The sequence below is a fragment of the Boleophthalmus pectinirostris genome, unplaced genomic scaffold (assembly GCF_026225935.1).
Source record: "Boleophthalmus pectinirostris isolate CB_2022bp ecotype Guang Dong unplaced genomic scaffold, ASM2622593v1 HiC_scaffold_3, whole genome shotgun sequence".
Taxonomy (NCBI): Eukaryota; Metazoa; Chordata; class Actinopteri; order Gobiiformes; family Gobiidae; genus Boleophthalmus; species Boleophthalmus pectinirostris.
In genome coordinates, this window is record NW_026571299.1 from 7,023,858 (window position 1) to 7,036,429 (window position 12,572).

The 12,572-nt window shown below is 40.7% G+C and overlaps 1 protein-coding gene across 1 annotated transcript in view; it reads left to right on the forward strand.

Moving 5' to 3' along the window:
- The first annotated feature begins 428 nt into the window (after nt 1-428).
- Nucleotides 429-12,572, forward strand: part of LOC110165506 (ubiquitin-conjugating enzyme E2 2-like) — a 31,291-nt gene continuing 19,147 nt past the window's right edge. Inside the window, exons 1-2 of the mRNA XM_055160226.1 lie at nt 429-835; nt 8,294-8,357. Coding sequence (XP_055016201.1) covers nt 812-835; nt 8,294-8,357 — 88 coding nt within the window. The 5' untranslated portion in view covers nt 429-811. The remainder of the gene's footprint in view (nt 836-8,293; nt 8,358-12,572) is intronic.

Here is a 12,572-nt window from a genome sequence, read left to right on the forward strand (position 1 = left end):
CGTTTCTATATTTTAGCTAAAGAATGTATTATTATTACTAAGAGCACGCAGCATTGTCTATTTAGCATCTTTTTTTTTTTTTTTTTTTTTTTTTTTATTATTGTTTTTTTATGGTCATTTCCAAGCATGATTTTTATATTTTAGCTAAAAATAAAATAATAATAATTTTAAAAAAAAGACAATATATTCGTCTCTTTACTGTTGGTGCGGATCAAATCGGTCAGAAACGCGGACAACTGAACGTTTTTTTCTTCTTGTATAAACTATAAATGTACTGTAAATGTAAACCGGGATATTTAGTTTAACGTCAAAGTATTTCGACACGCACTTCCTTTTTATTGGCGAGTGTTTCGGCGAGAGCGCAGAGTGATCGGTCTGTCCTCCTCTTCCCCTCTCTCTGCTCTCTCCGCTCCCGGTTTCCCGTCCAGAGTGAGACCTCCGCTGGCTCCGTTGTGACAGCTGCCGCCCGCCCGCCCGCTCTCTCTCCGCTCTCTCTCCGCTCGCCGTCGGTAACCGGAGGACATTTTGAGCCCGTGCGGTCGGTCGGTCAACCCAACGCCGGTGATCCAGAGCCTCCTCCCTTTCCCCCACGTCCCCGGCGATCCGCACCCGGAGCTCGGCCTCTGCGCCTCGTTTACCCGCCGCCTCCAACTTCCAACCGCCGCCACAGTGTTCAACCTTAGCACCGTTTTAGCACAGTCCCATGCTAGTGTTGTTAGCCCGCTAAGCTCCGCTCTTCCCCCGGCCTGGCCTCCTCCTCTTCTCCGCCGCCTGCTCCCGCTCGACAGCCGGCCCCCTCGGCGCAGACACAATGGCTTTAAAGCGGATTTCTAAGGTAACCGGGCCCCGGGTTCGCTCTGTACCCCTTTCCACCCCCGGCTCCGGGCGCTGTTTCCCCGCAGCTCCGGGCCGTGTTGTGTCCGCTTTTAGCCGCGTTAGCTTCCCCTCCGAGTCACCGCGGAACTGGGGGGACGACGCGTTAGCAGCAGGTGTTTCCAAACGATGTAAAACCGATCATATAAAACACCACAAATCTCTTACTTATATATAAATACGATTGAGTTAAACACGCAATAACACGCTGCTTTTCTTAGTGTAAAAACCCGGTGTAACGATTAGATTTTATAAGAGCACATTTGTCGCATTTGTGTGCATTGTTGAGCTGACCCGTGATGTTTTTAGTTTTGGTTTAGCCCTCTTACAATATTGCATAATTGCTCCAAAAATACTCCAGGACTGGGTGTTCCGTGTGCTGCACAGTGTTGGGAAGGTTACTTTTAAAAAATGTATTCCCCTACAGATTACAGATTACAGATTACAAACTACAATTTTTGGGGTATGTAACGTAATCCAGTAAATGACTTAAAAGTGAGTAACGTCATCTGAATACTTTGGATGACTTGGTTTTGCCGTAGAGAAGCAAAGACGAGGAAATCGTAACGTAAGACTTTACTTGAACCGTACTGAAAATATTATTGAGAGAAGACAAGGAGACACGGTCCACGCAGCATGGTTTAGTCCTGTTAAATCCTGTTATAGACCTGGTTTAGGCCTGGTTTAGTTTTGGTTTAGTCCTGGTTTAGACCTGGTTTTAGTCCTGGTTTAGTCCTGGTTTTAGTCCTGGTTCAGTCCTGGTTTAGATCTGGTTCAGTCCTGGTTTAGTCTGGTTCAGTCCTGGTTTGGACCTGGTTTTAGACCTGCTTTAGACCTGCTTTTAGACCTGCTTTAGACCTGCTTTAGACTGCTTTAGACCTTCTTTAGACCTACTTTAGACCTGGTTTAGACTTGGTTTAATCCTGATTTAGACCTGGTTTTAGTTCTGCTTTAGTCTTGGTTTGGACCTGGTTTAGACCTGGTTTGGACCTGGTTTAGATCTGGTTTAGACCCGGTTTTAGACCTGGTTTAGACCTGATTTAGACCTGGTTTGGACCTGGTTTAGACCTGGTTTGGATCTGGTTTAGACCCAGTTTTAGACCCGGGTTTAGACCGGGTTTAGACCTGGTTTAGTGTTCGGCAATGAGTGGAATTACCAAAAAAAAAAAGAATATAGCCCGAAATGTGAAAACAACAAAGTAACTGTAATCCAATTACCACTCACTGAAACAGTAACTGTAACTGAATAGAGTTACTCATAATTTGTACTCTTGATTTCGTAACTCTGGTACATGTAATCTGTTACTCCCCAACACTGTGTGTGCATTACAAACAGGACACTTCTAAGAGCGTAAAATGGACGCACAATGACCGCATGTTTACATCAGCTGTATTTAAATCCGTATTCAAAAACAGGTTAGCCCAAAAACATAGTCCTCTGCACCCAGGGTTTTTTTTTTTTTTTTGCATGGAAGGAATCTTGGACTTGAGTCAGCAGTTCTGATTAAGAAATTGCACGTTTCATAGTTTGAGGTAATGAGAGGTAGTTATTTAGGTAAGAGGTACAAGTGCAAAGAAGCGTGTTTTACAATTATAGTTTAAACAAATGTGATTCAGATGCCTTGATCATGTAAAAAAACACAATTTTTTTCAGAGTTTCAACATTTATATTCCCATGTGGCCTTATATCTGTGTCCATGTTCTCTTATTCTTGCTCTGATACAGTTTAAAATCATTATTCACGAAAGGTTCATTCATATTTTTTTATTGACTTTTTATCAGCTTGTTGAAATACTAGTTTTAATATCGATTAGTGTCTGTTTTTCGATACTTTTGACAACCATAGGCCGCACTGAAAGGCCAGTATTTTTTACAGGAACTGTTTAAATGGAGCAAAAGTGAAAAACAGACACGCAAAGAAGCATGTTTTACAATTATAGTTTATACAAATGTGATTCAGATGCCTTGATAATGTAAAAAACAAAATTTTTTCAGAGTTTCAACATTTATATTCCCATGTGACCTTATATCTGTGTCCATGTTCTCTTTTACTTGCTCTGATACATCTTAAAATCATTATTCACGGAAGGTTCATTCATATTTTTTTATCGACTTTTTATCAGCTTGTTTAATAACTAGTTTTAAATGGAGCAAAATTGAAAAACAGACACGCCTCAGGACTGAACCCAGAATGAACCTGTTTAAAGGTGTACTATGTAGGTGTGTGCAAAAACATTTAAATATCTATATTTCGTATAGTTTAATGTGATGATACAGTATCGATATATTGCCAAGAGTATTTTTTGGTGTATTTTACAAAATTATTTTGTTACAGCTACAGTTTTGTTGTTTGTTTTGAGGAAGGAAACTTGTTCATGCAACACATTTGACATTTTCACTGTTTTAATGAGTAAAATAGGCGTGTTTCATATGAACTTTGCACAAGAAGTGGTTTAACAAAGACTTTTTTAGTATCACAGCCACGATTTAGCCTTTATTTTTTATTGAACTGTATCGAATCGATTTGAAATATATCATATCGAAACGAAAGTGCACTGTATCGAGGTATGTATCGTATCGGCAACTTCTTAATGATACCCAGCGCTAGTACTAGGTGAAGGTATGAGCCTCACGGTGCGATATTATTGCGATATTGTGGAAAAGCTCACGATATGGAGGGGAGGCTCATGATTAGGGATGTAACTAGGGGTGTGCAAAAATATTGAATTATCGTTTAATGTGATGATACAGTATCGATATCGTGGACTGCTGTATCGATATATCGGCAAGAGTAATTTTTGGTATATTTTACTAAATAATTTTGTGTAAGAGCTACAGAAGTGTTGACATTTTCAAAATTTTGATGAGTAAAATTGGTGTTTTTCAAATTAACTTTGCATAAACTTAGTAAACTTTTAGTATAACAACCACGAGTTAGCCTTTTTTACACTGAACCGTATCGAATCAGTGTGAAATATATTGTTACGAATCCTATCGAATCGAAAGCTCACTGTATCGGAAAAGCGTATCGTATCGTGGCCTATGTATCGAGGTACGTATCGTATCGACAACTTCTTAATGATACCCAGCCCGAGATGTAACGATATCCAAATCTCTCGGTACGATATTTTCACGATATACATCTTACGGTACGATATTTGTTGCGATATTTTGTGGTATATGCTACTTTTTTTCCTCTTAAAATGTCTCGACAAGATTTAATCCAAAGAACTAAGACTTAAGTGTTTAGAACTGTTGTTTGTTCTTGTAGTCTGCACTGAAATGGAGCAAAGGATCATGGTCTATGTAGTTCCCTCTGTCTTTTTTAAAAAATCTTTTAGCTATTGCGGCACCATAGGTAGGAAGCTAGGGGTCAAGGAGGTAGGAAACAAAGAGCTAGAAGGCTAGGGGACAAGGAGGTAAGAGAATAAGAAGGAGATAGGAAGCTAGGGGACAAGGAGTTAGGAGAATATGAAGGAGGTAGGAGGCTAGGGGACAAGGAGGTAAGAGAATATGAAGGAGGTAAGAGAATAAGAAGGAGGTAGGAGGCTAGGGGACAAGGAGGTAAGAGAATATGAAGGAGGTAGGAGGCTAGGGGTCAAGGAGGTAAGAGAATAAGAAGGAGGTAGGAGAATATGAAGGAGGTAAGAGAATAAGGAGGAGGTAGGAGGCTAGGGGACAAGGAGGTAAGAGAATATGAAGGAGGTAGGAGGCTAGGGGACAAGGAGGTAAGAGAATAAGAAGGAGGTAGGAGGCTAGGGGACAAGGAGGTAAGAGAATAAGAAGGAGGTAGGAGGCTAGGGGACAAGGAGGTAGGAGAATAAGAAGGAGGTAGGAGGCTAGGGGACAAGGAGGTAGACCGGACCTCTTCATTTAAGCAAAGAGATTTGTAATTCGATATGTATTGTGATGGTCCACGATATTATTGTAAGAAGTTTGACGATACGATATCACGATATTTCGCTTATTGTTACAACCCTGCCTCGTACTACGTAACTTTTCAGGTGAGGTAGTCCTTCACCTGCCGTCTCCATGGAGATGTTTCCGCTTTACCTGGAATGCACCACGTTATTATGACATTTAGACAGTCACAGGTGTTTTTCCCCTCTCCGTAGATCTGACTCGTGATTCGGTCCCGTCGGCTTCGCCCGCTTGTCTCCATGAAGGGTGATCATACTGCGGAACATTCCGGGCAAAGTGATAACATCTCCATGGAGATAAGACAGTGCTAGATGTACAACTAGAAAAGGTACATAGGGATGCTTTAGTGTAATGTAGACCAGGATCCTACTAAGTTTTAGACTTAGACGAACTTTATTGATCCACAAGAGAAATTATTTGGACACAGACGCTCACTCATCACAATATAATACAATAACAAAGAGTAAAAATATAAATGGTAATAATAAATTCTAAATAAGTAGCAAAAAATGTCCAAATAAAATGGAAAAATAATAAAATATACAATCTCAGCCATGTACAAGAGGTCTAAGGGTGTGTCCACTCTTGTCCTCGTTGGGTCCTGGTTTGAACCCGGTTTAATCCAGATGTAGACTCGGTTTAATCCTGGTTTAGTCCTCGTCTAGTCCAGGATTAGTAGTAGTTTTGATCTTGGTTCCAGTCCCGGTTTTGACGCGGTCTTTGTGCAGTGTTGGGAAGGTGACTTTTAAAATGTATTCCCCTACAGATTACAGATTACAAACCCCAAAATGTAGTTTGTAACGGAATCCATTAAATTACTTAAAGTGAGTAATGTAATCTGAATACTTTGGATTACTTGATTTGCTGTAGAGAAGCAAAGACTCGGATATTTTCGCATAAGAAGTTTTATCTGCTTAAAGAAAATAAAAAGCCCAGACTTTCCTTAACCGTATTAAAAAATATTATTGATAGAAGAGGAGGAGACATGGTCCATGCGGCATGGTTTAGTCCTGGTTTAGTCCTGGTTTAGTCCTGATTTAAACCTGGTTTAGTCCTGATTTAAACCTGGTTTAGTCCTGATTTAAACCTGGTTTAGTCCTGGTTTAGTCCTGTTAAATCCTGGTTTAGTCCTGATTTAAACCTGGTTTAGTTCTGTTAAATCCTGTTTTATTCCTGATTTAGATCTAGTTTAGACCTGGTTTTAGAATTGGTTGTAGACCTGGTTTTAGACCTGGTTTAGACCTGGTTTAGACCTGGTTTTAGACCTGGTTTTAGACCTGGTTTAGACCTGTTAAATCCTGTTTTAGACCTGGTTTAGACCTGGTTTAGACCTGTTAAATCCTGTTTTAGACCTGGTTTAGACCTGTTAAATCCTGTTTTAGACCTGGTTTTAGACCTGGTTTTAGTCCTGGTTTAGACCTGGTTTAGGCCTGGTTTTAGACCTGGTTTTAGACCTGGTTTAGACCTGGTTTAGACCTGGTTTAGACCTGGTTTAGACCTGGTTTAGACCTAGTTTAGTATGCGGCAATGAGTGGAATTACAGAAAAAACAAAAGGGGGATACAGCCCAAAATGTAAAAACTGGAAAATGCCGCCGTGTAATCCATTTATTTCAACAAAGTAACTGTAATCCAATTACCACTCACTGAAACAGTAACTGTAACTGAATACAGTTACTCATAATTTGTACTCTGATTACGTAACTCCGGTACATGTAATCTGTTACTCCCCAACACTGTCTATGTGCGAGTGTGAACATTGACTAAATTTGATGTAGGACAGATCTAGACCAGGATTTAAAGGTCCGATATGATGCAGAATTGACTCTTGTGAGCTTTTAAGTCACGTTTGAATGTTGTTTCATCCTCAAAAACAAACCTGGAGTTGTGTTTTGTTTCATTCACACACGTTTGAGTAATTTTGTCTACATTTCCAAACCTTAAAATGCTTTCATCCAACTTTTAATGTCATGTAGTGAGAGTTTTAACCAATTCCACAGCTGAAATGATCCAAATGATTCCAGTGAAGGTGTTTGGATTTTAAAAACACAGTGGAGCACTTGTGTCACAACATGACATCGCAAGGTGGAACACGATGTTTTCAAAGTGAGTGAATCAAAACACAACTCTTGGTATGTTAGTGATGAGGAAATAAGATTAAAAATAAAACAGATCATCGAAAATGGCGTAATCTGGGCTTCTAGGAATCTAAACCAGGACTAAACCAGGACTGAACCAGATCTAGACCAGGTCTTCTCTGGCCACTCTGGAGCTCGGTGCTGTGTGGCCTTTCTAAGCTGAAAGTCGATGCTGTGGTCCACATACCGGCCCGTGAAAGTCTAAACCGGGTCTAAACTGAGTCTCAATACAAATATATCCCAGTGCTGAGTCCCCCAAACCCGGTCCAGGACTAAAACCGGACCAGCTGGGACTGTAACTGTACTACAAAGAAACTAGACCCCCTCATTATATCCTGTCCCGCTTTTATTTACTGGACTCCTACCTTTCCTGCGTGTTTAGTCCTGGTTTGGTCCTCCTTGAGCTTTGGTTTTGTTGGTTATCTCAGAGACGACAAGACGTCAAAACAAAAAGTTCTCTCAGGACAAAAATGAACCTTTCCTGAAAAACTTTTGAATTATTTTGAGCTGTATCAGAACAAATATAAGAGCACATGGACTAGAATACGCCCATGGACCTGGCTTAGACCTGGTTTAGACCTGGACCACCGAGGGTTTACACAGATATAAGACCACATGGGAATAGAAAAGAGTAAAGTGTATCGTAATCTGTATCTACTTTATTCCTTAATATTGAAATGGAGTTTGATTTTTATTTAAGAGTTTGAAAGTTTTATCTGATACTGCAGTGAAAACAAAGGTACTTACCGGCTCGTTTTGGCAGATTTCAGACTCATTGGCATCTAAAAAAAGGTCTAGATATATTTTTTTTTCAATAACACTCATTTCAGACCACCCTATTTTAGGCCTGGTTTAGTCCTGGTTTAACCCTGGTTTATTTCTTTGGTCCTTTTAGTCCTGTTTAGTCCTGGTTTTAGTCCTGGTTTAGTCCTGGTTTAGTTGGTTTAGTCCTTGGTTTAGTCTTGGTTTAGTCCTGTTTTCCTGGTTTAGTCCTGGTTTAGTCTTGGTTTAGTCCTGGTTTAGTCCTGTTTTCGCACTGGTTTAATCCTGGTGTAGTAATGGTTTATACCTGGTTTCGTTCTGGCTTAGCCCAAGTTTGGTCCTGGTTTAGCTCTGGTTTAGTTTTGGCCCTGGTTTAGTTTAGTCCTGGTCCTGGTTTCCTGGTTTAGTCCTGGTTTACCTGGTTCAGTCTGGTTTCTGGTTTACCCTGGTTTAGTTTCCTGGTTTAGTCCTGGTTTACTCCTGGTTCAGCCTTGGTTTACTTTCATCTTTTCTCTTTTATTCCTGGGTTATCCTTCTAACTCTGGACTAAAGTAGGATCCAAACATCATTTTCATTTGCCGTTTCTCTTTTTGTTTTCCAGGAGCTAACGGACCTGTCCAAAGACCCTCCGGCGCAGTGCTCAGCTGGACCAGTGGGAGAAGACAGTAAGACCTGTTTGCTCCTGTGTCTGCTCTGGACCAAACTCTGGCCATAGCAGAGAGTTAGACCCCCCCCTTAAGGGCACTAGTGTATTATGTCACTGCACCTCCACCAGCTTTAGTGCATCAGCGAATATTCACGTCATTTTTTTTCTATATTGACCAAAAGCACCAAATTTAGGAGTTGTGTTTTGTTTCATTCACACATTTAACACACAAACCTTGAATATTTAGGTTGAGTTTTTCTCTCAAACTGAAAACTTTATGACATCACAAGTTGGAACGCAACATTTTGAGCTTTGGAGATGTGGACAGAATAATAATAAAGTTACTCAAACGTGTGTGAATGAAACAAAACACAACTCCAGGTCTGTTTTTGAGGAGGTAACGACATTATAACATTACTAAACCCTCACAAGAGTCAGTTTTGCATAATATAAGACCTTTAAAAGAGTTCATGTTAAGATTTATTTGTGTATTGTGGGCAGCAGGTCGGCCAAAGCAAAATATCGAATGTCTGTGCTGTAGATTTAAGGCCGATAACGAGGGGTGTAATGGTACTGTATTTTCCGCACTATTAGGCGCTCTGGATTATAAGGCATGCTGCCATTAAATGGTCTATTTTCGAACTTTTTTCACAAATAAACCGCACTGGACTTTAAACGAAACTAGGGATGGTCATTTGATGAAATTTTCTTAATCGATCGTCGGAAGAATTAATCGACATTGAGCGACTCTCACCTGGCAAAACTTTTCCCCACTGGACACAGAAACATATGTGCTGCTTTATACACTGTGCACATGGACTCACACTTGTCCCGAACGCAACGGAAAGTGTAGAATTTCTTGTACAAATCATCGTTAAATACGCATTTGTGCTTCAGTACGTTGCAGACTGACCCACTGTTTGTGTCTCACTCCTTCTGATGCAGAGACACATGTACAGACCTGTTTGGTCACGCTACGCACAGCAACCTACATTCGGTTTGTCGATTAAAATGAACGTAATCGATGAAATTCTTAATGATAAATTATCGATTAATAGATTAATCATGCCCATCCCTACTCGATACGCGCTTCACCAAAGTCTTTCTGGATTACTCGGCACACGCTTCGAAGCCTCGACACTACCAAAAAAGTGGAAATATCGGCCCGATGTACCAGCAAACCGATAAACTGGTTTGTCTGTAATCATCAGCCGCACGGGGAGCACTGCAGACGTGTGTTTTGTTTATCAAATGAACCAGAGTCTTACATCGTTCTATATTATGCAAAACTGTCTCTTGTGAACTTTTAGTCATGTTAGAATGTTGTTTCCTTTTCAAAAACAGACCTGGAGTTGAGTTTCGTTTCATTCACACATGTTTGAGTAACTCTTTATTATCACTCTCAGTCTGTCCACGTCCCCAAACCTCCAAAAACGCTCTGTTCCACCTCATGATATCACGAAGCAGTAGTTTTCAAGTTAATAACCACATTTAACCTGCAGTCGTTCAGCGGAGATTGGCAGTTCCAGGGCTGAAATTACGACTCCGGCGAAGGTGGAGCGCTTCCTGTGCCGCCACGTGACATCACAAGGTGGAACGGAGTGTTTACAGTTTGAGGAAGAGCTAAGTAGCGTGGGTGTTTGTGTGTTAAACATGTGTGAATGCAACCAAAACACAACTAACTCGTGGTGTGTTTGTCATGAGGAAACGACATTATAACATAGATCAGAGCATAGAGTGATATTGTCCCTCTCTGTAATGTTCATTTATTTAGTTTATTGATTAAAATTATTCAAATATGGGTCACTTGTGCTACTGAAGTCTGAGTATAAAACTAAACGAAATTGATTTGGACAATTTTACATATTTTTGGCACAATAATTTAAGTTAAAACAAAAAACGGACATGTCTTTATTGACTCAAATTGGGTCAAAATAAAAAACGTACAACCCAAGTCTAATGTAAGAACTATTAATCCTTTCAAAAATGGTGAACTTGTATAAAATGGAGAACCTTGTGCTGTTCTGACATTTATTTTCTTGTGATAACGATTTTTGCATCAGCCAATTGACTTTTTTTCAGAAGTGCAGCTATGCAGGGTAAATGCAACTTCCTGTTAATGGTTTTCTGTGGTGAAATGTGTGTGTAAATGTGTGACGTATTTTCCAGCAGCTTCGTAAATCTGCCCCATCACCAGATCTTCAACCAACAAGCTCCACAAAGGATAAACATTCTAACATGAAGAATTTATCCACAACTATCAAGGGTAGAAAGACGAAAACTTAAAAGGAGAACAATGACGATGCGTTAGAGAACTACTGAACAAAAATAATGTTATGGTCATGAAAAAAACAGAAGTAACTTGTTCACTCCGACTGATTCTACAATTAAATTACATGTCGAGCATTTAAACATCATGAAATCGATTTTTTGTTTTATTCTACAATCAGTCTGAGTGAACAAGCTACTTCTGTTTTATTCATGACCATAACGTTATTTTTGTTCAGTAGTTCTCTAACGCTCGTCATTGTTCTCCTTTTTAAGTTTTGATCTTTCTTACCTTGATAGTTTTGGATTAATTCTTCATGTTAGAATGTTTATCCTTTGTGGACCTTGTTGGTTGAAGATCTGGTGATGGGACAGATTTATGAAGCTGGTGGAGAATAGGCGAGTTTGAGCTGACGTCATTGTTATTAAAAGCCCGCGTTGCATGCTGGGAAATATTTTGGTCGGAGGCAAGAAACACGGTAGCGTCAAACACAGTGCGTAACCTCGCGTATTTCTCCCCGATAATAGTAAATTCCTGCTGCATTATCGGATGCACAAATAGAAGCACAGAAGAAGGAAAATGTCTTTTTCGTATTCTGAGTGAAAAGAACCGCTAACGGTGAATTAAACGGCTTTCAAACATTCGCAGAGCAAACGTAGAAGATCCTAACAAACCGTGGACTCCAACAAGTTCAACAACACATCGAGACTCTTGGAGGTTTTCATCTTTTCTGCTGTGAATGGCCCAGGAGTTTTCCACCAAGTCATTGTGGATATCGCCCAAGTGAATATTTGTCCAGGTAGTTGGCGATTCTGACCAGAAATTTGGTTTGGTCCACCTTTTGTCGGGGTTGAAAAGGGTGATTTGACGTCCATCGATGCTTATGACCAAATTGGTCAAATGGTCTTGGGTCCTCTGCCGTTAGAGTGGATAAATAACCAGGATCAATACCCTTTACGTGCTTTCTCGCTCCGTCCGTCATGTTGAATTAGTGTTTCTTGCCGCCAACCAAAATAATTCCCAGCATGCAACGCGCGCTTTTGTCAACAATGAAACTCGCCTATACGACACACATTTACACACACACATTTTGCCACAGAAAACCATTAACCTGAGGTTACGTTTACCCAACATCGCGACACTTCTGGCCATTGTGAAAAAGGTCTATTGATACACATCACATCACGCTGGGGGTGTTCTACGTGTTTGTGTATGGTCAAATGTTCAGTGTTTACCATGGTGACACGATGCACACGATTCACATTCGCACTCAGGAGAAAAGACTAAATGGATTAAAACAGCACATTTTTAGGAGCCTGTGATCAGTCTGAGTGTTCGTGGTCCTGTTTAGGAGTTTTTGATTTTCAACAAAAAGAGAGAGTGACAACTGAAAAACTGTGGCCTAATGCTTAGCGGTGTAACAGTTCATGTATTCATGCCGAACCGTTTTGGTACAGGACGTTCAGTTTGGTGCAGGGCCGTGCACGAGTGAGTTTGCGCAATTTGTGTGTGTTTATATTCCACCAGTGCATGTGCAGCTACAGCTAATATTCACAAGGGAACTCATCCGTGATTGGGGCAGTGTTTCCCGCAGAGCTTTAGTTAGGGCGGCCGGCTTGTCAACAATTGCCCCCCGCCTCCGAACCACGTGAATCCTCCCAAAACTACAGGTGTTTCGCCGTGGTCCTCACTCTCACCTTTTGCCGGCACTGAATCTCCTCTTCTCCCATACCTACAACCTCTGTCCCGAGTGAAAGTGTATTTTCAGTCGCTGCTGCAACAGATCGTGTTGATTGTATTATTATTATTATCACTCTGGCTGTTATACATTTTTTGTCCACTTGATGTCGCAGTGGAGCAAATGAAGCACCTTGAAGCATCGGCTCAAGAGTCGAGCAAATGGACGGAACGCTTCAGTGCCTCATGGGGCTTCATCTCGACATCACTACTTTTTAGCATAATCTG